This window comes from Peromyscus maniculatus, chromosome 5, assembly GCF_049852395.1.
Source record: "Peromyscus maniculatus bairdii isolate BWxNUB_F1_BW_parent chromosome 5, HU_Pman_BW_mat_3.1, whole genome shotgun sequence".
Lineage (NCBI taxonomy): Eukaryota > Metazoa > Chordata > Mammalia > Rodentia > Cricetidae > Peromyscus > Peromyscus maniculatus.
Genome location: NC_134856.1, coordinates 137,689,733 through 137,715,101, shown reverse-complemented (window position 1 = coordinate 137,715,101; position 25,369 = coordinate 137,689,733). Strand labels below are relative to the sequence as shown.

The window sequence follows — 25,369 nt, the reverse complement described above, 5'->3', positions numbered from 1 at the left end:
AAATAGCACCAACAAAAGAAAACAATGTGCACTCTTCTCACCTCTGCTGGATATGCTGGGCATGATCTGAGGAATCATATTATTGCTTGTATCCATAGGCTGGGAATTATCTTGACCCATCTGATCATCGGGAGGCATATAGGCAGGAGGAGGTGTGTCAGCTAAGAGGAAGAGAATTAGACATATTCATTCCTCAAAGAATACGGTCTTCATTCTGCTTAAAGCTATTACTCTAAAAGCATTTTTAAATCTACAAGATTATCAGCAGGGTTCATTATTGAACACTGCATACACAGATGTAGGACACTGTGCAAGAGCAGAAAAGACAGCACATACAACATCTCCTGCACACCTACTACAAGCCTACTTAGACCCTCAGTAATCCAGGATACCAGGATCAACAATAAAATGGAACCCAAGGTCAAGATTTTTCCTTTATCTTAAAGCAAACTATGTTCAAAGAAACTGCAGCTCCTGCGCAGTACTCTGAGGCCACGATCACCCAGGACAGTACATTTTTAATTACCGTCCTCATCACATACTGCAGTGTCATTTAAAACTATGTCCCTTCAAAGTTCACTGTAACAGTAACAATGATTATTTCATTCTTTGGCGATGCCCCTAAATAACCATCATGCCCCATTAAATGATTGAATAATTAGCTTAGGAAACTGAATGTTAACAAAATCTTTGGCACTTAAGAGTTGTGAAGTCTTGCAAAAGCTATAGCTAGACCTTTTTGTCTCAGTAAATCTAAAAGTGAACAGAAGTTGTCTTTTGCCTCCAGGCTTATATGGACTCTGAGACAGAGTTACACACAGCACAGAATCTAAGATGAAATATTCAAAATTTTTTGAGACAACTCCTAACAGCAAATTAAACACTTACACTTAATTCCCCTATTTCCAGATTTTTTAAAACATAATGGAACTTGAAAAATAAGTTCTAATTCTTGTGGAAATAAATTCCTAAAGAAAATGTCATCAAGAGCAAGCTCACTCAGAAGAGCAGCACTTAAAACAATTCCCATTCTCCGAGATATCAGTGACGTCTTACCTGGGAGCTGAAACGGGCTTCCTGGTGCAGAGCTTGCTGGGGAGCTGGGATACGTGCTGCTAGCGGGGGAAGGGGGGTAAGGGCTGTTAGGAGACAAGGGGAAAGGGGTGCTGTTGGGCTGCTGGAAAGAATCTGGAAACGTGGCGTTGTGTGGCATGTGCGGCTCATTGTGGCTCAGGTTCCTAAACTGAACCAGAAGGCTGTGCTGTGGATTGAATTCGTTGTGGCGAGGCACTAACACTGGAGGTAAGACTGAAAGAAAAACAAAAATCAGTTAAGGGGCTGGTGGAAAGACCCAGTAAGCTGGGGTTATCGTTCACTGTTGAGGGGACTGTTTCGTAGAATGTGGATTTGAATTTACATCAGAACCAAACCCTTTAGCACTCAGCTTGTATTAAGGACTCTAGAAGCAGAAATTCAGAAAGGATGCCATCCCCATGTAAGTCATTTAAAAAGCAGCCATAATAAGAAGCATTTAATGCAATTAATGAGAAGTCAAAAAATGAGCATGCCCAGCCAGCAGGGAACCAAATAAATACGGTGGAAACGGTACCACCTGATTGGACCAAGAGGATTTCACAAGAGGAGGAAACAGTTTAGGCACTGACCTAGCCAGAGGTCAGACTAGGGAGGAAAGCTGAGGTTAGTGTGGTACCTGAGAACGGAGCATTTCCAACTTTGAACATTCTCAGTTAGTCAGAGACTCATGTTTAACACTTAGAGAACTGGTGAGGTTTTCCTCCATCAAAGGACAATCCTCCAGAATGAAAAGCCTTCCGTTAACTATCAGTTCTCTAAATACGATCATGAGGACACACATAAAAACCTCTCAGCATTTCAACGAGTATTTTCCTTTATTCCACTTTCTCTAAAGACCCCAACTACAATGACTAGTAGCTGATTATTTTCCCCTGAAGGAAACTAAATGTACCAATTCATCTCTTTTACAACTTTCTTTCAGTTGTCAATGTAATTCCATTTCAGGGGGAAAAAAAAAAAAAAGAAGAAGAAGAACTGAATTTGATTCTAGTACCATGCAGCACGAACAAAATCAAATATCTATGTTAACCAGGTCATACGTCCCCTCTCTGAAGTAAGGACACACATAAGAAACCAGAACATCCTGCTGTCAGTGTTTTGTGCTGCTATTTTTATTTTACTGAATTAGTATATAAGTATGTAAGTCACCAACAATTATTTTGCTCTATTGTACATTTAACTGCTATTGCTGGAGAAAATGAGGCAGCTGCCATTGGAGAGTAGAGCAGAAAATATTAAGGATGTATGCTTAGCTATCTAGCAATCTGAAAAATAACTAAAGAATTTGGTTCAGCCAAGATATTTTAAGGTACAGTTAAAACCCGTTTTCCCTCTCATTTGTATACTATCTATGCAAATGATTATAAATTCTTTATTTTTACATAAAGTATGTGGAGAGTTAAGAGACAAGATTGTACTCTTAACATATTTAGTAAGAGACAACAACATGTGAGCAGTTTCTTCTGGGTTCCTCAGGCACCAGGCACACACAATGCAGGCAAAACATCCACCCACATAAAAACGTATTTTTTTTCAATTAGGTTCAGTTGGTATCTAGTGTTTAATACATATACATATCTTATACACGCTCATACCTACATGCTATATATTCCTAAAATACACATACAAAATCCATTGTGGAGCCAAGGATAGTGTCCATTTTCTCCCTGAGCAGTGTTTTTATTAAAGTTAACCATTTCCTTAATTTCAAGTATATACCACTAATATTTCCAGTATCCTAACACATTTTCCTGAGCCTGTCAATAGTACTTTTTTGAGATTTATAAATCAAATGATTATGGACTTCCTGTGTTCCTCTGGATTGTTCAGTCCTTTGCTCTAATTGGTCCTAGTTGCTGCTTAGGACCATCTCCCTGCTGGGTCCCCTTTCCTTGACTTTGCCCTCTTGCTTCCTAAGAAAGAAAAGGGAGATAACTATGCACGAAGTTATCTTCCTTTTCACTTCTCTACATACAGAAATCCAGGTCATATATTCCTTCTGATTTTGAAGGCAATCTTCTAGGATTCAGAATTGCATTAAGAAATTCAATAATTTAGATTTCTAGGTTTTGCTACTGTTTTTTATGTGCCTTGTATTTTCTTTCTGGAAACTTTCAGAATATTTGTATCCGTGATAAACCAAAACTCCATCAGTAGTAGGTCTTTTTCAGTCCTTTATTCTAATTGTTTAGCCACTTTACTCTCACAGTTTTCAGTTCTAAGTAGCTGCAGTAGTGTTTGCTTGAAAATTTTCTCTCCTCCCACTCCCCATATGCTCTTATTTCCAGAATGGATCCAGAATGGTCCTTGATTTGAAACTAACTGGGACTACATAATGTTTAAGCACTTACATACACACTGACTCAAACAATTTCCCTAACAACTCTGTAAGGTTGTTAATAATAGTATTATCTATCCCCATCAAAGAGGACACTAAATCACAGAGAGATTTTGTGAACTGCCTGAGGTTACAGGTAATAACTATATAGTAAAATCATGACTCCAGAATCCACAACCTTAGCCACCAGATAATACTTTCTGGTCAATAAAATACTGGACCATTTGTGCTAGCCTTATTTTTCTATGCTCATTATACCTCCCATCTTTTTCTTTCTGCAACACTTTCTCATTCCAATATATATTCCTTGTGTGCTCTGTATAAGTTAAGACTTAGCTCCTTTGTCTACATAGTTAGCATACGTCAATGCCGTGGAAAGTCAGTGCTTCTCTCTCTAACTCTACAACAAAAGACCTCCAGAGTTAGAAAAGCATTTTTGTCCATGAGCACTCCAAACTGTGCACTCTCACCATATCACCAACACCCTCCTTTATTAGCACTGTACCAGGAAGTGAGGCATCTACTGTCCTGACTGCTTAGTCAAGGGAGAACACTAGTTACTCTTCATAAACAAAGCTGCCCCTTCCTCTGAGATGTGTGGACTTGGGACCAAGCACATGAGGTTTCTACAGTTTCTTTCTAGTAGCTGAACTAGTAAGATATTTCTGAAGTTATTTTAAAGTATTCTAACTGTTCCTGTCCCTCATACAAAATGATAAAGTGGGTTAAAAGAGACAATTCTACTGGCCACTGTCCATTACACCCTCACTATGAGAAGAAACAGACAAAATTCTTAGATGTATTGCTAGCAAATACCTAGCTTGAGAATTTTTCAGACAGTATTTCTCCATTAAATCTACCTTGTTCTTTTCTTCAATTCCCTCACACTATGGCTCTCCTTGGGCTCCATAAGAAACTGAGACCCATCTCAAATATGAAGCAGCAACTTGTGGGTGAACTGTAACATACAAGTCTCCACATTCAACCACACCAGGCTCACAATTCTTCCAGTATGAAGACACACTCTGGGTGTTCATGTGCTTGGACAATCCTCTCCCTTCAGCATATGACCTAGGACTTGCTTCTAATCAACAGAATTATGGCAAAGTAATGGGGTGTGTGTGGTCATACTCCCTAAGAATTCAATGCCCTCTTGCAGAAAAAACGCTCTTACTGGCTCTGAAGAAGACACAGCACCATAACATGCATGCATGCTATCAGAAATAGTCTGGGAGAGAGAGAAAATGTAATATTGTGAGAGGAAATGACAGTGTAAGAACAAATATAAAGGTGAACTACTGATGAGCAAGGCCACACAGTAAGCAAATGAAGGCAGTCTGTAGCCAACAGTCAGCAAGAATCCAATGGCCTATATAGGAACTAAATCTTATCAATATCATAGTGAGCTTGAAAGTAGCCCCTTATGTATCTGAACATCTGAGAAAAACCCAGCCCTGATCAACACCTTGATTAGAAACTCACAAAAGGTTCTGTTAAGGGCAACTAGATGCCTGACTCCCAGAAACTATAAGGTAATAAATGTGTGTTGTGTTTAAACTACTACATGTGTGGCTATTTTATTGTGTAGCAACAGATAACTAAAAAAAACACAACTAGTATCTCAGCTGCTGTGGGAAATCTACCTTGCCAAGTTTATGGGCCAGAAACTTAATTCCCAACATGACAGTGCTGGGAGGTGGGGCCTAACAAGAGGTGATGAGATAGTATACCTGTGGAGGTAGACTCCTAGTTACATCAACAGGTTGCTTGGGCTGGGGTGTAGTTCCATTGTAGAGCCCTCGCCTAAAATTCACAAGACTCTGGTTTTGATCCCAGGCACCCAAGGGAAAATCAAACTAGGTTTCTTTCTCTATGCTCATGCTTCCCTCTGTTCACTCTGTCTTGCTCACCCATGTGCAGTTCCTTGGCGCAGTTAATTAGAAGACCTACACCAGATAGTCTCTTAGTCCCAGACTTCCTACCCCCCAGGACTTCTACTGTTAATCCTTAACAAAGGCTAATGTAACCTTTTAGCTAATAAACCTAGTTACGTGCAAATTAGAGAGACACATATTTTGTTTTTAATTCTTCTCAACAGAGTGAACTTATCCAGTCTGTGGTATTCTGCTATAGCAGCAATAAAAGGACTAAGACATCAGCTTATGTAATTCATTCACTACACAAAAAACTGACCACTACCTACTAACAACTAGTAAAGAGTGTTATCCTAGGCACTGAAGAATGAGTAATGAGTAAGATCATGAAAAGACCTCCTAACTCCTAAAAGTTGTCTTCTGATCTCCACATGTGTGTTGTGATACACACACACACACACACACACACACACACACACACAAAGTAAAAGTAATTTAATGGAAAAGAAAGACTCTTGTAGACAGAGAAAATGTAAAGCCAGAAAAATAGTTGATGTGTGACAACACAGTTCCCAAACTAGAGGAAGCAGAGTCTAATATGAACATGGAACATGTGTTTACCATGACAGATGTCAGCCACAGAAGAGAAATGGGTATTATTAGAGATAGTTCCAACAGCCAATCAAGAGTTTAATTTTCAAAAAGCTAAATTTAAAACCTACTATTCCTCCTAAGACAAAATTTTTAACAAAGGCTAATGTAATAAGCCTAGCTATATGCAAACCAGTGAGAGACATGTTGGTTTTTTGTTTCTTCTTAATTCTTCTCAGTCAAGTGAAACTTACCTGGACTTTCCACTCTCTTATAGTGGTACGGATTGATACAAACTTCCTTTTGCTTAGATCCAAAAGGAAATTCACAAATATCCAATGGCTTTAGCTCATGATGACTCTGCAAATCTGGCCAGCGCCAAACACGACAATATATAACGTGGGGTAAGCCTTTTCTGTGAGAAACTTGTAGGCGTCCATCCAAGGACCTGGGGATAGTAACACACTTGCTCGGCTGTCCTGGGCTACTCAAGGCTTTCTCCAACTCCTCCATGGCACCCTTCTTCTTCTTCAGCTTTTTCACTAAAGCATCGACTGCCTTTTCTGCCCATTTTTCTTCCTCGTCACCTTGTTTCCAGCCCAACAATCGCTTCACGGCTGGACTAGTGAAAGAAAACAAGCTGGCCATTGACGTCATTTGATACGAATCTTCAGAGACCTTCCTGTAATCAAAGTCAGTAGAAATGAAAAGCGTGGCTCATAGACCAAAAGTCACACGCAGGTCTCAAGCAGAAGGCCCAAGTGGAGAGGGAGTGGCACTGAACTGTACAGCTGCCATCTATGCTTCTTTCAGTCACACAAGTCCTGAAAGAGAGGGGAAAAGAGCCTAATTCAATCTAAGAACACAAATCAACATAACTCAAAGTATGCTTGTTAACATAAATAAAAGTAAAAAAGCATTCAAAGTAAAACAAAAAGCATAAAGTCAGAAAACAAAAATGTCTCTAAAATTCCTGTAACCATTTACTCCCTTCTTTAGAACACAAATAGTTGAGCAGCAAAGCAAAGGTTGTAAGAGCCATCTAAGATGGAAAAATTCTAAATAAGAGTTGCCATAAGCAGCACTTGGGAGGTAGGGGCACGTGGATCTGAGTTGGAGGCCATCCTGATCTACATAGTGAGTTTCAGGTCACCCAGGGCTACACAGAGAAACCCTGTCTTGAAAAACCAAAAAAAGCTGTAGATGCATCAAACTGTCAAACTCTGCCTAACGCAAAAGTGTCAACTATCTTAGAATGAAGGATGCTAAAGAGATGTAGAAAATAAATGTTACTCAACTGCTCAAAATGTCAGTTTGCACTTTATAATGAGTATGGGCTTCTATAGTTAAGCGTATGAGTTAAGGAAGATGCTCTATCCAGAAGCCCTTGGAAATAGCAAGAGGATGCCATGGAGCTCTAGTGCTAAGAGTGGGTACAATTACCTGTAGATCGCTGTAGCACCAACTACAAACAGTAGCTAAAATAGCAGGACAATGTCTAGAAAAAGAATGTCAACTAAAAAAAATGCTTCTTCATGTGCTGTTTATCAAAGAAAAGGAAGGAACACTACAAACTGGTTATATGAGGTCTTACCTGAAACTAAAACCAAGTAAGAGCCTAAAAGAAAAAGAAAACTATATAGACCAATATTCCCATACATTAGACAAAAAGTCTCAATAAAATTCTTGCAAACCTAATTCAGGAATACATTAAGAATGCATGTAGTATCATTACAGGATGCATGATTCAACAACATACACAAATCATTAAGTGTTAAATGTAACACAGTATACAAACAGACTTAAGGACAAAAATCACACCATCATCTCAAGAGATGAAGAAAAGACCGCTGACAGTCCACATCCCTGCAGAGTCAACGCCTGAACACACTTCAACATAATAAAGACTATAAACAGCAGGCCTTTAGCCAACATCTATAAACCTGGAGATTTTGAGAGCATTTCCTCTGAAGCTGAAAGCAAGACAAGAGGGCATGCTCTCCACACTCCTATTAAATACAACGTTCAATGTCTTAGCTAGAGCAGTAAGATAAGAGAAAAGAAATGAAAGGGATACAAACAAAAACAGGTCAAACTGTCCCAATTTCCAGACAACATGGTCCTATATTAATGTTCCACCAGAAAAAATCTTATAGCTCTAAACCATCAGGAAAGTAGCAGAATCCAAAAATCAACCAAGACAACAGTAGCTTTTCTTTGTATTAATAGCAAACTTGCCGAGAAAGAAGCCATTCACAACAGCTTTAAGAAAATGAGGAATAAATCTACTAAGGAGGTGAAAGATCTCTAAAAAATACAACTATAAAGATACTGAAGAAACTGAATACATGGCCATAGTCTCAGGATACTGCAAAAATGGCCCTATCGCCCAAAGAAATCTACAGATAAAACATAATCCCCATAAAATTCTAATGATACTCTTCACAGAAATATAAAAAAAAAAAAAAATCCTGAAATTCACACTGAGTGCCAAAGATTCCAAATAACCATAACAACCCTAAGCAGAAAAGGCCACGCTGGAAGTACCACAACAATCAAATCTCAAATGATACTACAGAGCCAGAGGAACTAAATCTCTATGATACTAGCAGGACACAGACATGTAGGCCAATGGGGTAGAATACAAGACCCAGAAATAAACCCACACAGGTCCAAACAATGATATATACGAAAATAGAAAGATTCTTCATCAAATGGCACAGGAAATTTACATATCAGCATGCAGAAGAATCCGTTCAAAATGGATCAAAGATTTTTTAATAATTTGAATTTACTTTATGTGCATTGGTGTCAAGGTGTCAGATTCCCTGTAACTGGATTTATAGATAGTTGTGAGCCTCCAAGTGGTTGCTGGGAATTGAACCCAGGTCCTCTGAATGAGCAACCAGTGCTCTTAACTGCTGAGCCATCTCTCCAGCCCCTGTATCAAAGATCTTAATGCAAGACTTGAAACTCTAAAACTGCTAGAGGAAACCATAGATAAAACTCATCAAGATATAGATACAGCAGGGGACTCTTTTGAAATGATTCCAACAGTACAAGAAACATTCCCAAGAACTGACAAATGGGATACTGTGAAATCAAAAGGCTCTGCACAGCAAAGGTAACAATCAGCATAGTGAAGAGATAGACTACAGAACAGGAGATAAACTCTTCAGAAAGTACACAGTAAACTGGGGACTGATACCTAGAATAATGAACTACAAATACTAACACCAAAAAAGTAGGCTGCTGAAATGATAGACAAATTTCAAAAGAAGAAATACAAATGGCAAATAAATGTTTGATCAAGTGTTCAACATCCTTACCCATCAGGGAAACACAAACTAAAATTACTTGGAGATTCTATCTTTTTCAGACAGAATGGCTGTCATTAACAAACTCTGGGTAAGGAAGAACTCTTGCTCACTACAGACGTAAATGTGAAGTGGTACAGCCACATGAAAGCACTATGGAGGTTCCCAAAGAATTAAACATCAAACTGCCATTTGACCCAGCTATACCACCACAAGCTCTGTGCCCAGAAGGCTCTTAATATGTCAAAGAGGTCGGAGGGGAGAATTCAACATTCATAATACAGACCAAATGAAATTCTTATATATCGCAACTCAGCCACTTAGGAAAATGTTTAACAGCATCCACTAATGCTAAACAATTATCCTTGTGGTCCAACAATTCTATTTCCAGGTATATGTCCAACATAAATGAATATTGTGAACTAAAAAGACAAGCGTATGTCCACAGCATATAAAAGCCCCAAATCATGGAAATGAATTCAAGTGATGTAATATATCACTCCAGACACAAAATATGACTGAACTTCAGATATAAAAATAAAGTAAAAGCCGGGCAGTGGTGGCACAAGCCTTTAATCCCTGCACTCGGGAGGCAGAGGCAGGCGGATCTCAGTGAGTTCAAGGCCAGCCTGGTCTACAGAGTGAGTTCCAGGACAAGCTCCAAAACTACACAGAGAAACGCTGTCTCGAAAAACAAAAACAAAAGAAGAAAAACGCATATCATTGCATTTATATGACATTGAAAACTAGGCAAAACTAACAGAGTGCTTTAGAGACCCCAGGTCCCAGGGGTCAAGCTCTCTGTGGAACTTGAAATTGTATCTTAATCTGGGCAATGATATGAAGCTACAGATACCTGTGGTTCTATATGCTTCATCACATGACATACTCGATGTCCTGCTTACTGTCAGGTTAGTCCAAGTTCACTCTTTGTATGCTGACAAGGGACCTAAGCATCTCCCAGATCAGAAATTAAAGATGTGATCATTCACAGCACAGCAAGCAGCATAGACGTCAACATGATTGGAGGTTTCCTTTGCCTCTAAGATGCTCACAAGAAATGCCAAAGGTTCCAATAGATGGTTTTCATTCTGTCAATATTATCTATGAATACTGAGCTTTCCGAGTCTACTATTTTTATGGTCATAAGCAAGCAAACACCATATTCTTTGCAATGGACTCAAGAATAATTTGACTATGAAAAGATTAATAGAAACCCTTGTGGGAAATATATACAGACACATGACACACACACACACACACACACACACACACACACACTCACTCACACAAAGATGGCAGTAAGATGCAAGATACAGATATTTAGAATGTTTTTTTTGTTGTTGTAGTTTTTGTTTTTTACAAGGTCTCACTATGTAGCCCAGACTGGCCCTGGAGTCTTGATTCTCCTGCATCTGCCCTGAGCACTGAGATTACAGGCATGAGCCAGCACATCTGACTCTGGATACATATGTTACACATATTTCTGACAAACAACTTAATGCTAATGATGTAAATGCCATGTTGAAGGACGTTTTGCTAACTATTCTGTGAGGAAAATTAAATCTATTCATTCACTGTTTATCATAACAATTAATTCATGTTTATAATTTAATATTTCCCCCAAAACTGAACATTTTCTTTTCACAATAAAAAACCAAGATGTCACTAGGCATAATGGCACATCCCTTTAATTGCAGCACTCAGGAGGCAGATCTCTCTGAGTTCAAAGCCAGTCTTGTCTATAAAGCGAGTTCCAGAACAGCCAGGGCTCTGTTACAGAGAAACTATGTCTCAAAAAACCAGAAAAAAAAAAAAAAAAAGTCCAAGGAGTGGGGGACTGGAGAGATGGTTCAGTGGTTAAGAGCATTAACTACTCTTCCAGAGGATCTGGGTTCAACACCCTCACGTAGATATATGCAGACAAACCAACAATACACATAAAATAAAAATAAATTTTTAAAATGCTCTACTGAAGGAATATTTAATTCTTAAAAAAAAAAAAGAAAATCCAAGAAGTGCTGTTACTCTAAATAAGCACTTTCCTGATCAGTCAGAGTGGTCAAACAGTGTGGCAGGGCTCTCTCCATGGCTGTCAATCTGTCAGAAGGCATGGAATATGGCCCTGTTGGCAACCAGCAGGATCTTGGTACTCATAAAGGTTAAGTTTCTGCACTTTTTAAAAAGAACACAGCTATTCCAAGAATCTCAATATTTCTTTTTTAAGAGTGTAATTGCTGGGGCTGGAGAGATGGCTCAGTTAAAAGCACTTGCTGCTCTTGCAGAGGACGCCAGTTTGGTTCACAGCACATCTAGAGACTCGCAGCTGCCTGTACCTTGAAAGACACAGTAATTCAGGCTTGGTCTTTGCCACCAGCGGGCCTGACCATAATCACCTGCCCTTGTGGAAGAGGCATGCTGACAGAGCTACCACCGCTGATGGACTCGGAGCTCTGAGTTTTGAGTAGGGATTTCTGTGGCAGCCGACTACAAGCAGCAAAGTTCTCACCTAACAGCATCACCAGAGTGCACAATGCACCCAGTGCACAATCATTTCGAGTCCTTTGTCAGGGTCTAATGCTAATGGGGTACACCACTGACTTCCTTCGTACTTAGTTACATATATCAATCTAAGAGGACGGAGTTTTAGGATTATCTTTTGGAGTGGAATATAGGTATGAAGAAAGTTAAATGAACAATTTTAAAAAGCTCTATGCCAGGAGTAACTTTAAAACATAATGCTAAATGAAAGAAGCCAGTCAACAAAAGCCTAGACAACAAATATGTCTGTAACCATGACTACATTGCTGGCCATTAGACCAACTTAACCTTCAGCTTCTTCTCCTCTGCCAGCAGTGTGGGAAATGGGGTTGAAAGTTCCATTCTTGAGAACATGTGATTGAACATGCCTTACTCCGGTGAATTATCTAGCCTCAGGTACATCTGAAAAGGGTTGTTATAAGTAATAAAGGCTATCTTTCATCTGTATCTGAGATTGTTTCATCAATTATCACATATTTTTTTTACACTGAGAAGTTTTCTTTACAGTATGTCCTTCCATCAAGACTATATACAGGTAGCTTAGCCACTGTATTTCTAGTACTGTGAAAAGATGCCATGACCAAGGCAACTACTGTAAAAGAAGCATTTAACTGGGACTTGATTATGATTCCAAAAGTTTAGTCCATTATCATCATGGTGGGGAGGATGGCAGCATGCAGACATGGTGCTGGAGCAGTAGCTGAGAACTAGATCCTCCTGATCTATAGGCAGAGAAAGTCTCTGGCCCTGCATGGGCTTTTGAAAACTCAAAGCCCACTCCTAATGACACACTTCCTCCAACAAGGCCACACCTCCTAATCCTTTTAAATAGTGCACTCTCTGTTGACTAAGCACTCAAATCTATGAGCCTATGGGGACCATTCTTATTCAAATAACCAAATTCCATCCCTGGCACCCATAGGCTCATAGCTGTGTCATAATGTAAAACTGCTTCAGTCCAACTTCAGAAGTCTATCAGTCCCAACACTGTTTTAAAGTCCAAAGTCTCTTCTGAGACTCAAGGCAATCCCTTAACTGAAACCCCCATAAAAATCAAAATCAAATGCAGATCACATACTTCTAACATACAATGGCACAAAATATACATGACCATTCCAAAACACAGGGAAGGGAGCATAATGAGGAAATACTGGACCAAAGCAAGACCAAACACCAGCTGGGCAAACTCCAAACTCTGTGTCTTCAAGTCTGATGTCAACACTCTTAAAACTCCAACTCCTTTCAGCTTTGTTGACTGAAACACACTTCTCTCTTGGGCTGGTTTCACTCTGTTAGCAGCTCTCCTTCGCAGGTACCCCATGGCTCTGGCATCTCCAACATCTTGGGGTCTTCAACACAACCCAGGCTTTACCTTCACAGCTTCACACAATGGCCTCTCTGGGCCTCTGTGCAGGGACATCACTGACACGTGTCTGACTTCAGCAGCTTTCCTTAGCCATGGAGGGAGATTCTATAACCCCTTTCTTGTATCCTTGACTCTAAAGCCAGAGCCACGTGGCTGAAGCTGCCAAGTTCTGCTACTGCTAGGGCTGGAACATGGCTCCTAGTTTAAATACATTTTTGTCAGCTTTCTGTTTTCAGTGGTTTCCTTCTCTGATGAAGCTTTTCTTTAATTCCTTTTCACAAGTTGGAAGCTTAGCTGGTGGAGTCTTGCCCTGAGGTCACCACTCCCTTTATTCCATTTAGCGTCAGGTTTTTCTTCAAATGTTTGATCTCCATGAGCACTGAACTTAGCTCCATTAAACTTTCTGGTGTCCCTTTTCTCCTCAAACTGTATGTTTTGTACTTCAGTGTCCAGCTTCCTCCTTTTCATTATAGATCTGCTTAAGAATGATTACTAATAAGCAAAGGACATGTCAATACTAGGCTGTCTTGAAATCTCTTCTACTAAAGCCATTGATCTAAAACTTCAATTAAGCCTCAGGCATTTTATTGGGACAGAGGCAAAAAACAGCTATATTCTTTGCCAAAATATCACAAGAATGATCTCTAGGCAACTTAACTAATATTCTTTCTCTTTGAAACCCCTTGAGCTGGGCTGTCATGATCTACATTGCTCTCAGCACCGATGTCTTCCATACTCCTACTAGTATATGGCCCATTAAACCCCACTTAAAGTGTTCAACTGCTGTCCTACTCCACAGTCCTAAGGTCCACATTCCACCAACAAGCAGTATGGTCAGGACTGTCACAGCAATACCCCACTCCTGGTACCAACTTCTTAGTGCCTGTTCCACTGCTGTGAAGAGATACTATAACCAAGGCAACTATTGTAAGAGAAAGCATTTAATTGGGACTTGCTTACAGTTTCAGAGGTTTAGTTCATTATCATCATGGTAGGCAGCATGACGGCATGTAGACAGACATGGTGCTGGAGCAATAGCTGAGAGCTATCTTCCTAATCCATAAGAAAAGAGTCAGTCTCTGGGCTTGGCATAGGTTTCTGAAACCTCAAAGCCTACCCTCAGTGACATGCTTCCTCCAGAGCCACACTGTCTAATCCTAATCCTTTCAAATAATGCCACTCCCTGGTGATTACGCATTCAAATATATGAGCTTATGTGGACCAAAGAATTCACACCACCACAAGAAGTCTCAGGAGTACTTCAGCATAATCCCAGCAAGCACAGACAGCCAGTGACTGAGCAGATAGAAACATGTGCTATTCCAACTGTAAAACCATGACCTGCAATAGGTACTGTTTAACTTATCTCTGGCTTATGAAGATATATATATATAACTTCACAATACAGTTTCTGTCATTTCTTTCTTTCTTTTCTTTTTTTTTTTTTTCTTTTCATTTTTCAAGATAGCGTTTCTCTGTGTAGCCCAGGCTGTCCTGGAACTCATTCTGTAGACCAGGCTGGCCTTGAACTCAAGAGATCTGCCTGCCTCTGCCTCCTAAGGGCTAGGACTAAATTAAAGGCATGCTCCACTCTTCTGACATTTCTTAGAAAAAAGAACACCGAGCTGGAGAACAAAACAAGGATGGTAAGATACAGAAACTTCTGAGTGTTAAATTCCCTGAAATTCCTCTAGAATGCTCCTACTACTGACTGAACAAAATTCAGAATATCACTCACATAGAAATGCAATGGACCCTCAGCCAAGTGAAAGCCTTCTAAAACTAAAAGCCACCACAGGGCTAGTGTCTAGCACAGTGGTGGAGCATGTAGCCCTGGGTTTGATCTCTGGCACAGAAAAAAAAAAGGGCAGAGAGAAATTATATATTCATGTATTACAAAACAATTCATTACATTACAGACACATTACAAAAGTTCCCACATACATCTCTTTGAACACCTCTTCTCCAGGAGTCTCCAAGTTATCCTCCTTAAGAAATTCCCCTATCAGACTTAAAAGTATCCCATATCTCTCTCATAGCACTTCCATACCTGTATTCACATTGATCTATCCAATCTGTCCCAAGAGAATGTATATTTCAGAGAAAAAATAGTATGTTTTCATTTAGGACTACACATCCAATAATAAATGTGCACTTGCACACACATGTACACACATACACACTACAAGACAAGTGTGCATGTGCACACATGCACATTTTTTTCAAAAAGAAAAGTAAGAAATATATTTCTAGACTAGAGATATAGCTGAGCATTTGTATAAGGCAATGGGTTCAATCACTGACTAAGCACCACAAAAAGTAAGTAAATAATTTAATTAAATTAACGTGTGTTTCTGAGAGGAAGGGGAAAAACCTAACTTTTTAAAACCTAAGTACAGATATGCTTCAGCCATATTAAAATCCTCACTAGGAATACTTACATTATCAGAAGATATTCCTATTTCAAAATAATTCCCTCTAATTTATTTAGGGATACATAAATTTCTAGACTAAAATTAATTAAAGAAACATCAAAGAGACGAGATTGGGAAGTATTTCTGTTAATACTGTATCCTAAATCAACAGGAAAATAGAAATCATGTACATAGACCTGCTTCAGAAGATATCGGGGATCACTTTAAGCCTTTACTGATTGTCTTATCTATGAGCCACCACTCAACATTTAAGGAATTACCAGGACTATGAGCAAGGTTATTCAGTTTGTTCATTACATAAGGCTGAAGGAGAAAATGAAGGTGCCCTTTTCTGTGTCATTTGCAGAGATACTATGAAAGTTAATAGTGCAGGTGATCCAGAATCTCCTTTCAGAATAATTTAGCATAAATGACACCAGTTTATATGTAAACTATATGTTTTATGTGTAATTATAAGATACATGTGAGGTATCAAGAAACAAAGAGGGACCAAGAAAGAGTATCTAACCAAACACACAGCACTCTCCAGTGTGCCCTTACTACAGATGAGGGGTTACACCTCAATCCAGTGTGCCCTTACTACAGATGAGGGGTTACACCTCAATCCAGTGTGCCCTTACTACAGATGAGGGGCTGCATCCCAAGACAGTAAAACTCCAGAAATAATATCCCTGATCCCAATTCTTGAAAAGTGTATTTCTTCCTAAACTAACTATCTTTTGTTCTCTAATTTTACAAATGCACTTTTTTGCCTGTTACATTCTACTCAAGAACCAACCACTAAATTCCATCTCTTATCTCAGATTTCTGCTTTGGCTATCATCCCAAGGAAGATAATTAAAAATGAAATTAATATTTAAAAATAAGTAAGTTAAATCATTCACTTCATAATTACTACTTACTAGCTACAAAGTTTATCAAACTAAAGAATAAAACATTAATTAATTCAATATTTATTGAGGCATTATTAGGGGCTGGGAACATAAAAGTGAAGGGGGTATCCTTTAATCCCAGCACTCAGGAGGCAGAGGCAGGCAAATCTCTGAGTTCATGGCCAACCTGGTCTACAGAGCAAGTTCCAGGACAGTCAGGGATACAGAGAGAACTCTCAGGGGACAGGAGGAAGATTAAAAAAAAATCCTTGTCTTCTTGTGACTTACATTCCAGTGGTGGGAAGGACACAAAATGTAGTTAGTAACATGTCTGCTAGGCAACACCTGGCAGAATATGGTGCAAGGCTTATATTCCCAGCAGGACTGCCCAGAAATTCAAAGTTGGTCAAATCTACATAGCAAGTTCCAGGCCAGCCAGGGATACATAACAAAACAAGACCCTGTATCAAAAATCCAAAACTGCTATGAAGGGGGGGGGGGGATCAGATTGTGGGGGAGGTGAGACAGAGATGGGTTAATGGGAAGTGTGAAAAGAGATACTGTTTCCAGTAAGATGACTGGGCTGGGCCTCATTGAGAAGGACCAAATGAACCAAAACTGTAAGGAAACAAGGGGAAAATATTATAAGGCAATGCAAAGATCCTAAGGGGAAGGGGGCGCACTCAAGGAACGCAGTATAACCTGGGAATAAAGTGAACAGGAAAGAAGGTCGGATTGGGGTCAAAGAGGGAAGAAAGGCAGACCAGCCATTGTGGCAATAAGAGATTCAGTTTCTACTGTGGATCAAATACGGACTGATTTAGAGAGCTGAGGAGGCACAATAGCTGATTTATATTACTGAGAATTATTCTAGTGCCCGGCATAGTGGACCACACTTTTGATCCCAGCACTCAGGAGGCAAAAGCAGGTGGACCTCCTTGCATGCAAGGCCAGCCTGGTCTACATAACAAATTCCAGACCAGCTAGAGTTCTGTCTACACAGTGAGACCCTGTCTCAAAAACAAAAAACAAACAACAAACAAAAACACAACAGACTCTGGCTAGTGTGTTGAGAGTTGAAGTAATCTAAGTGAGAGGAACTGGCAACTACCACCAGGGTGACAGTACTGGTGTGGTGAGAAGCAGACAGAGATACAACAGAATCCCTGATGGAGAGATATGAGCTGTGTGAGAACAGGAGTCAATAATGACTCCAAGGTGTCAGCCTGAGCAACTGAAGAATGGGGTTTGTCATCAACTGACTTGGGAAAGGCTGATAAGCAGTCTAAACAAAGATCAGGACTTTAATAGTACACGTATTAAATGTATGAATAAAATGTTGCTTAGATTCAAAGACTTCAATATCATTTGAAGTCATATTGACATAAATTAGTACTCAAGGGTTCGGCTCTTTCCTCATCTTGACCAACACAGAAAACACTCTCCAACACCCTCCCCAGACAGATACACAGAGTTCATGCTCGGACTTCTAAAGTACTGGAAATAGCAGCTCCTTGACTCTTTGCTCCAACATCTCTTACTGCTTCAACCCAAGATAAACGGCAAGCAAAACAATTCAAATTTCCCCAAAGCTGGCAGGCAAAGTAAACTCTTAGCAACATCATCCCATGCAAACCACTGTTCCATAATGAACCACAACTCACCATCACAAACATACACATATAAGACAAGTTTCATAAGCATAAAGCCACATCCCAAGAACAACTTTTAACAGCTAGGTTCTCATTTTCGTAAGTGATTTGATGCCTGCTGATATGGGAGTGTGGCTGAATGCCTTTTCCATAACCCTTGCATTTACAGACTTTCTTGATTCATCTTTGAAGAGAAAGTCAGCATGCCTCTCGACCTTACTGGGTTTTTTATGCCATTTGAGTTTCAACTTCAGCTGAAGGTTTCACATAGACTTGAGTTCATGTTACATAAGGTGTATGTCAAGTAGAATTGCTTTTGGTTTTCTTGATAGGTAACTGTGCTGTCAGGCTAGCCTTCAACGGTCTCAGAGAACATGTATCACCAAGGATTGGGAATGGGTTGGGAATGAAAGCATGTGTTACTATTCCTTGCTAACACATTAGCTGTATACAGTGTCTCACAAGTAGTTTATGCTTCCAATGCAGAGCAAAGCCTGACTTCTACTTCAAGGTTTTCTATGCAACTCCTTTTCACAGACTCCTTTAACTGTAGTTTACAGATGTGAAATGATGGTTCATTCTGTGACAAAACTTTCCTGTATTCTTTACAATCAGAGTTACTCACCCTACATGTATATTCAGATGTCAAATGAGGTTTAACAAAGCTTTCCTACATTCCTTAAATACACAGACATTTTCCATATGTATGAATTCTCTTATGAAAAGCAGCATTACAATACCATTCTTTCCCAAAATTCTTTGTAGGCATCTTGGGGCAGGAGAGATGGCTCAAAGGTTAAAGAAGCATATTGTTCTTGCCGAAGATCCTAACACCCACATCAGATGGTTCACAAACACCTGTAATTATTCCAGCTCCAGAAGATATGACGGCTTCTTCTGTCTCCTCAACAGGCACCTACAGTCATGCACACAAACACACACACAAGAGAGAAAGAGAGAGAGGGAGGGAGAGAGGGGGAGAGGGGGAGAGAGAGAGAGAGAATGTTAAAAAAGAAAAATGGCCAGATGTGGTTGCCCACGCCTTTAATCCCAGCACTCAAAAAGCAGAGTGATCCTTGTGAGCTTGAGGCCAGCTTGGTCTACACAATGAGCTCCATGCAGCCAGGGCCACATAGTGAGACCCTGTCTCAAAAACAAAACAAAACCTTCCCACATTTCTAATAGGAATCCCAGGTTAGGTAGCAAGTTTGGGAACCAAGAAGTTCAATCTGGTTAACTAGAAGCAAGCCACCTGCAAATACACACCCGAGTTCATTTTCTAGGTTAGTCAGAATGAAGCTTTAAAAATCTCTCACCCTCTGGTTCTAACATAAATAGTAGCTACCAAGGGTCACAAGGGACAAACACCCACCACCACTGCCTAGGGAATAAAGCCAGCTATACGGTTACTTCAGAACTTGAGGCTACAGCTATGATTGCTGGCAGAAAAGTCAAAACAGAAAGCAGGTACCCACAGCTCCTCTACAGTTTCAGAAATCCAGTTCTTTAAGGAACATCTAAAAGGAAAGGTCATTCAAACTGTTTTCCTAGAGAAAGGCTGAAAAAAAAAAAAATCACCATTTCCCCTATGACTCCCAATTTCAAAAAAACATCAAGATGAGCTGGAGAGGTGGCTCAGCACTTGCAGAGGACCCAGGTTCAATCCCCAGTACCCACAGCAGCTCACCACCAATACACATAAAAATTAAATTTAAAAAGGACATCCAAAGTTCTGAAAAGCTCTCGGAGGTGAGTGATAGCATGGGGTCCTGACACTTTTCAAAGCATTATCTTGCTTTGTGCCCCCAGATGTCACTCCTTTGAATCGCCCACATCCAGACTTCTGTTTCCCAGTTTTTAATCACTCTTTAAGCTTCAGCTGCTTCTCTGAGTCCTTTAATTAAGCAGAGCCTGATGATCTAGATCCTGCAAGATTCCTTGCCTTGCCACCAGAAGAAGGAGACTGTGCTTGTACAGGCTTGCAGGCACAAGGCCAGAAATAACGCTGGCCAGTCTATGTCAGTGCTTTCCTTTGAATTACACAAAATCACTGCTGCTCTTCACAATCTCTGAAGCACAGAAAGCTAGCTGATGTCTACCACGTCCACTCCAATGTCTGCTATGCTGTCCTCCAGCACCTCATGTGCACCTTAGAGTACAAGTACCCCACTTATTAGAAAAGAAGAAAACAAAACAAAAAATTCTGGCTAGCTTTTCTGTTCTGGCCATCATTTAAACTAGTCAATGAATTAAGCAGACTCTCACCTATGAGAAGAGGAAGATGTAAACATGGGGAGATAACAGCCAGCTTTGGACTTCTGCACTGTCCCTTCTTCCCAAGAACACAAACCAGGATAACGAGACCTCAAGTTGTGCAGCCTACCACCTAAGGAAAAAGGCAGCCGTGCCCCCCAGTACTTTAGGAAGAACAAAACCCCTGTGAACACACATACTCTCAGTGAGCAAAGTTAAATTTTCAGGGTCAGCCTCCTCCTGAAGCATGTTCTGAGAAGGTGCAAAGGACACTTGATGTTTGGGGCTGTTACTGTTTTCATTATGTTCAGTGTAACAAAGCAGCACTTAGGAAATCAGAAGGAAAAGCTCCAGTTAAAAAGCTCACAAGAGATCAAAATATCTCCATAAAATGCCAAACTAGAAAACACAGATACATACAGGCAAAAACTGTGGTCACCAAGGATTCAGAACAAAACCTATTTACAAAACGCACAGAAACAATAATAACTAGTGAAGTAAAATTATAGGATCACATAAGAGAACTGTCTTAATAAGGAATTTTCTTTAAAAAAAAAAAAAAAAAAAAAAAAAAACTCAACAAAATTAAGACACAGTAATTAAAGCCAGGGAGAAAAGCAAGCTACTGAAAATACTTCTCGTAAAATTGAACCAAAACCTCCAACCTGGGTGTGGAAAAAAGTGTGTTTGTGTATGTGTGTAGGCATACATACTCACACATCTATCAAAGCTACACAAAGAGCCCGGAACTAATTAATTATAAAAAGTATTATTGTTCTATGAGTACATCTTCCCAAGTAATGAAACAATAAAAACTTAAAATATGTGACCTATGAGATTTGAAATTAGCCAGTGGCACACACCTTTAATCCCAGCACTTAGGAGGTAAAAGCAGATGGATCTCTGTGAGTTCAAGACTAGCCTGCTCTACACAGTGAGTCCTTGGACAAAACTACATAGTGAGAGACTCAGCCAGAGTACATCGTGAGGTTCTGACTCAAAAAAAAAAAAAAAAAAAATCAATAAAATAAAATTCTAACAATCTAGTTTTTAACAATTATTCTGAAAGACTTCTAAATGTTCATGTTCCATTTAGTAAACATACATACTAAATTCAAGTTTTGGTTGGAGATAAAAGATATATGGTAGTGGCAATAAGTTAGATGACCCAGCCCTGATAATTCCAAATGCTAATATTCTACTAAGTTCAGAAGGGGAAAAACAAGGTGTACAAGGCACTTGAGGGGAAAAGCCTGTATCATCTTTTCTGGTGAAAAAGGACAGTTTTTTTGTATCCTACTTTCTCCGTTTTCCTCCAGAATGACACCTAGTGAAGATAAGAATCATTCCTCAGGCTACTACTGTCCATTACAAGAAGGGAATCTTCTCCAATATCTGACCTCTTGAAGGCATGCTGACAAACCACAGGGCCTAAGGTGCCTACACCACCTGAAGAAATACCATGTTCTTAATACAAAGCACTAACAGGTAAGAACATAGAACAGAAATAAATACAATGTGGAGATGAATAAACCAGGGAAATGAAACCTCTAAAATTAGCCTTGGTGTGGGTCTCACTGTCCAACCAACATATAAATCTGGTAATAATAAACGCTGATAAGTTATAAACAACAACAAAAGAGAGCTTTCTTGATTCACACTACACAAGTCATTGTAAATTAACTTGTACAACAAAGTACATATGAAAGTGATATTTATATTTAATTTTGATACAAGTTACTAAGAAATGAAACACCATAATTTTTTGCCTTATCTTCAAAACACTAAAATGGAATTTGTTCAACTGAGCTGCCAATCTGTTTTCAGTAGGGAAAACATGCTGCCTCTGTTTAACACAATGGACGAGAGCTCATCACTGCAAATCATTCTGTTTGGGTCCATCATGAAAACAGGAAACAGGCTGCCCAGGTATAATTACAGCTGTAGACTAATGTGCCTTCAGGTTCAGCCAGGAATTAAAGCCCAAGAAGAGAGTAAGCAGAATGTACTTGCCTCTCTTCCTTGCTACTGAAGGCAACTTTTAATAACACTCTCACAACATGTTACATAACCAACAGCACACAACAATCTGATTCAAACCTCATTAGCAACATTCTGCCGCTGTCTCACACTGCAATTAATGGCTGCCTTTGCCAGAGGGGAGAGAAAGGCCATACACCTATCTACTCATTTCTGTGGTGCCCACCTCAGTGAACCAGGTTAAGCACAGATCTGTACAGAACAGACAAAAACATTTTACTTTCCCCCAAGTCCATTGCTTTCTTCCTTCTTCCCACAGATGCATGGAAAACTTAATCTGAGTGTTTGGTGCCGTAGGGTGTGTGAGGCTCCAGTCAGCTAGAGAGCAAGCCAACCAACCAAAATAAACAACCAGGTGAGATGGCGCAGGCCTGTGAGCCCAGCATTTGGGAGGTAGGGTCATTCAGGACTACATAGCAAGTTTGAGGCCAACCTGGGCTACCTGCCTGGGGAAGGAAGGAGTGAAGTCAGTTGAGAAGATTCATCTATGACCTAACTAAAGTTACAAAATGCCGGGCGGTAGTGGCGCACGCCTTTAATCCCAGCACTCGGGAGGCAGAGCCAGGCGGATCTCTATGAGTTCGAGGCCAGCCTGGGCTACCAAGTGAGTTCTAGGAAAGGCGCAAAACTACACAGAGAAACCCTGTCTCGAAAAACAAACAAACAAACAAAAAAAACCCAAAATGATGAATAACATTTGCAACAAAGACACAGTAAATCTTGAGTGGTAAGTGGTGACCACCAGGATCATGTGTAAGTAATCATAAACAAAATGAAATGTCTTCACACAAGGCCTCACTATGTAGCCCCTGGCTGGCCTAGAACTCACACTGATCTACCAGCCTCTGCCTTCCAGTGCCTCCCAAGTACTGGGATGGATTAAAGGTGTGAGCCAGCATGCCTCGCTGCAAAAAAAAAAAAAAAAATCTGAGCAAAATATACAAACTTTATAAAGGTTGTATTTTGATAAATAGTTTCTTCTGAGTTGTATTAAATTCTTATCATTTCAGGGTTCATTTTAGAGGGAAAAAATGTTACCAAATGGGTAAAAGAAAGAATATAATTTGTTACTACTGACCCACTAACTCTTTCTTTATAAAATCTGAAACATAATCTCATGACAGAGCAGTTGAGTGTGAAACTGTCCTGTTTGCTCCAAACAACAGGCACTATGGGCTGGCATTTACCAGAAATTAATCTACTCTGAGTGTTACTAAACTTACTAGGTTTTCAACTTCAAGTTAAAATTAAAAGCTAACTGGCTGATGGTAACTCTCATACACTAAGGAGATCCAAGCACTCTTTGTTTAAAAAAAGAAAAACAGCCAGACTGGTGATGGCTCGCCACTGTAATCCCAGCACTTGGAAGGCTGAGGCAGGAGGATTGGCCAGAGTTCAAGATCTGCACTGAAAGACCCTGTCAGAAAGAAAAGAAAATCACGTGTACCCTTTTCTCTCAGCTCCTGTAAAGCCAACCAACCGAGTCCACTGATCCCAGTCTCTGTTGCTAGGTAGGAACACACTTGATAGCGCTAGGCAACAGCCATGATGTGACAAACTCCACCAGACTTCAAAACTTTTTCCACAGAAAGATAAACAAGATATACTTAGCACCACACCCATCTAAACGCGAAAGCAGCCAGGAATACGCCCCCCACCTCCAGCTGCTCAGGAAACATTGTCTTTACAATCAAGATAAAGATCTGGCCTAGAGTGTTCGGCCATTCCTGGCTTCCAGGTTGGCCTGGGTTCCCTTCGCCGGTGCCATCAAAACCGGAGTCCGGACACACGCTTCGGAGAGCTGGCACGCCTCCAAATACCTCGACTATCCTCGCCAGCTCTTTCTGCAACCAAAATGTCCCGGCTACTGAGCATGCTCCGACCTAAAGACGGGCGCCACCGGGGAGTTTTCAAAGCTCGGGCTCCCAACGCGGGTACAGCAAGAGTCTCAGCAAAGCGAGGAGACAGGCCGGGGGGGGGGGTGCACTTGGGGAACCACCGGGACCGGACGAAAGACAAAAGCTGCTTCAGTTCCTCACACAAACTTGAGCGAGGCGCTAGACGCTCTGCAACGTCCCCCAGCGTGCCGAGCGAGCGGCGGGGGGCGGCGGCGGTGGCGGGCGGGCGCAGGGGCGGCAGCCGGGCGCAGGGGCGGGTCGCCGCGGGCCGGAGTCTAATTCCCCCCGATAAGCGCGGATCCTTATCTCGGGCACACAAAGCGGCGGCGGCGGGCCGCGGGCTCTGCCTAGGCCGGCCGGGACGTCGGGGGCGCGCCGAGGTGTCAGGGGCCTCGTCCGGACCGCGCAGGGAGCGGGGCCTCCTCGGCACCCAGGCCTCCCCCGCCGCGCGGCGCCCCCGTCCCGTCAGGTCCCGCGCGGGGACCCGCTAGGCCTCCGCCCGACCGCGGGCCGCTTCCGCCGCGCGCGTCCCTCTGCCCGGTGCCGAGCGCCAGCCCCGGGGGCCCCTCACTCACCTCCCCGCCGTCCGTCCGGGCGCGCTCTCCTCACGCCGTCGCCGCGCTGTGCACGCGCCGCAACTTTATTAGCAGCTCGGCCGCGGGACAAGCGCACGGCGCCCGCTCGCCCGGGACCCGGATGACGAGGGGGAGGGGGGGGGGCGGAGGGCCGCGGCGGCCCGCGCATGCGCGTCGGGGGTGGCCGTGGCCAGGCTTCCCCAGTCCGAGGCAGGCCTGAGCGTGGCCCTGGGCTCCAGGCACCGCGCTAACGAAACTAACCCGCCTTGTAACAGAACAATTATCCTCGCTGTGGATAACTGGGGACCTTTCTAACCTATACAGCGCGTTAAAATGTATCTTCAGCTACAACTTCGCCTCTTTCATTGACTTGTAATATAAATCCTAAATATCATAAGGCTTACTGGCTGCAGCCCTAACATCGCGCCCAGAGGAAAAAGCCTCTGCGGATAGAGACAGTGCTAACCCAGGGTTCAGGAAGACTGCCCGTTTCTCGGGACAAAATCCCCGCTGTTTGAGGGA

General features: G+C 41.3%; 1 protein-coding gene across 4 annotated transcripts in view; it reads right to left on the bottom strand.

The window, feature by feature from the left end:
• The window catches only part of Smad5 (SMAD family member 5), a 41,578-nt gene extending 16,599 nt beyond the window's left edge, over positions 1-24,979 (bottom strand). The window contains exons 1-5 of one of the 4 annotated variants that reach the window (XM_076573435.1): positions 24,848-24,979; positions 18,822-18,997; positions 6,153-6,722; positions 1,057-1,308; positions 42-161 (exon numbers count right to left, since the gene is read on the bottom strand). In XM_076573435.1, the coding sequence (XP_076429550.1) occupies positions 42-161; positions 1,057-1,308; positions 6,153-6,555 (775 nt within the window). In that variant the 5' untranslated portion in view covers positions 6,556-6,722; positions 18,822-18,997; positions 24,848-24,979. Of the gene's footprint in view, positions 1-41; positions 162-1,056; positions 1,309-6,152; positions 6,723-18,821; positions 18,998-23,821; positions 23,876-24,847 lie in introns of those variants that run through there. The other 3 variants (XM_076573436.1, XM_076573437.1, XM_076573438.1) reach the window with 3 other exon arrangements.
• Between the last annotated feature and the right edge of the window lie 390 nt (positions 24,980-25,369).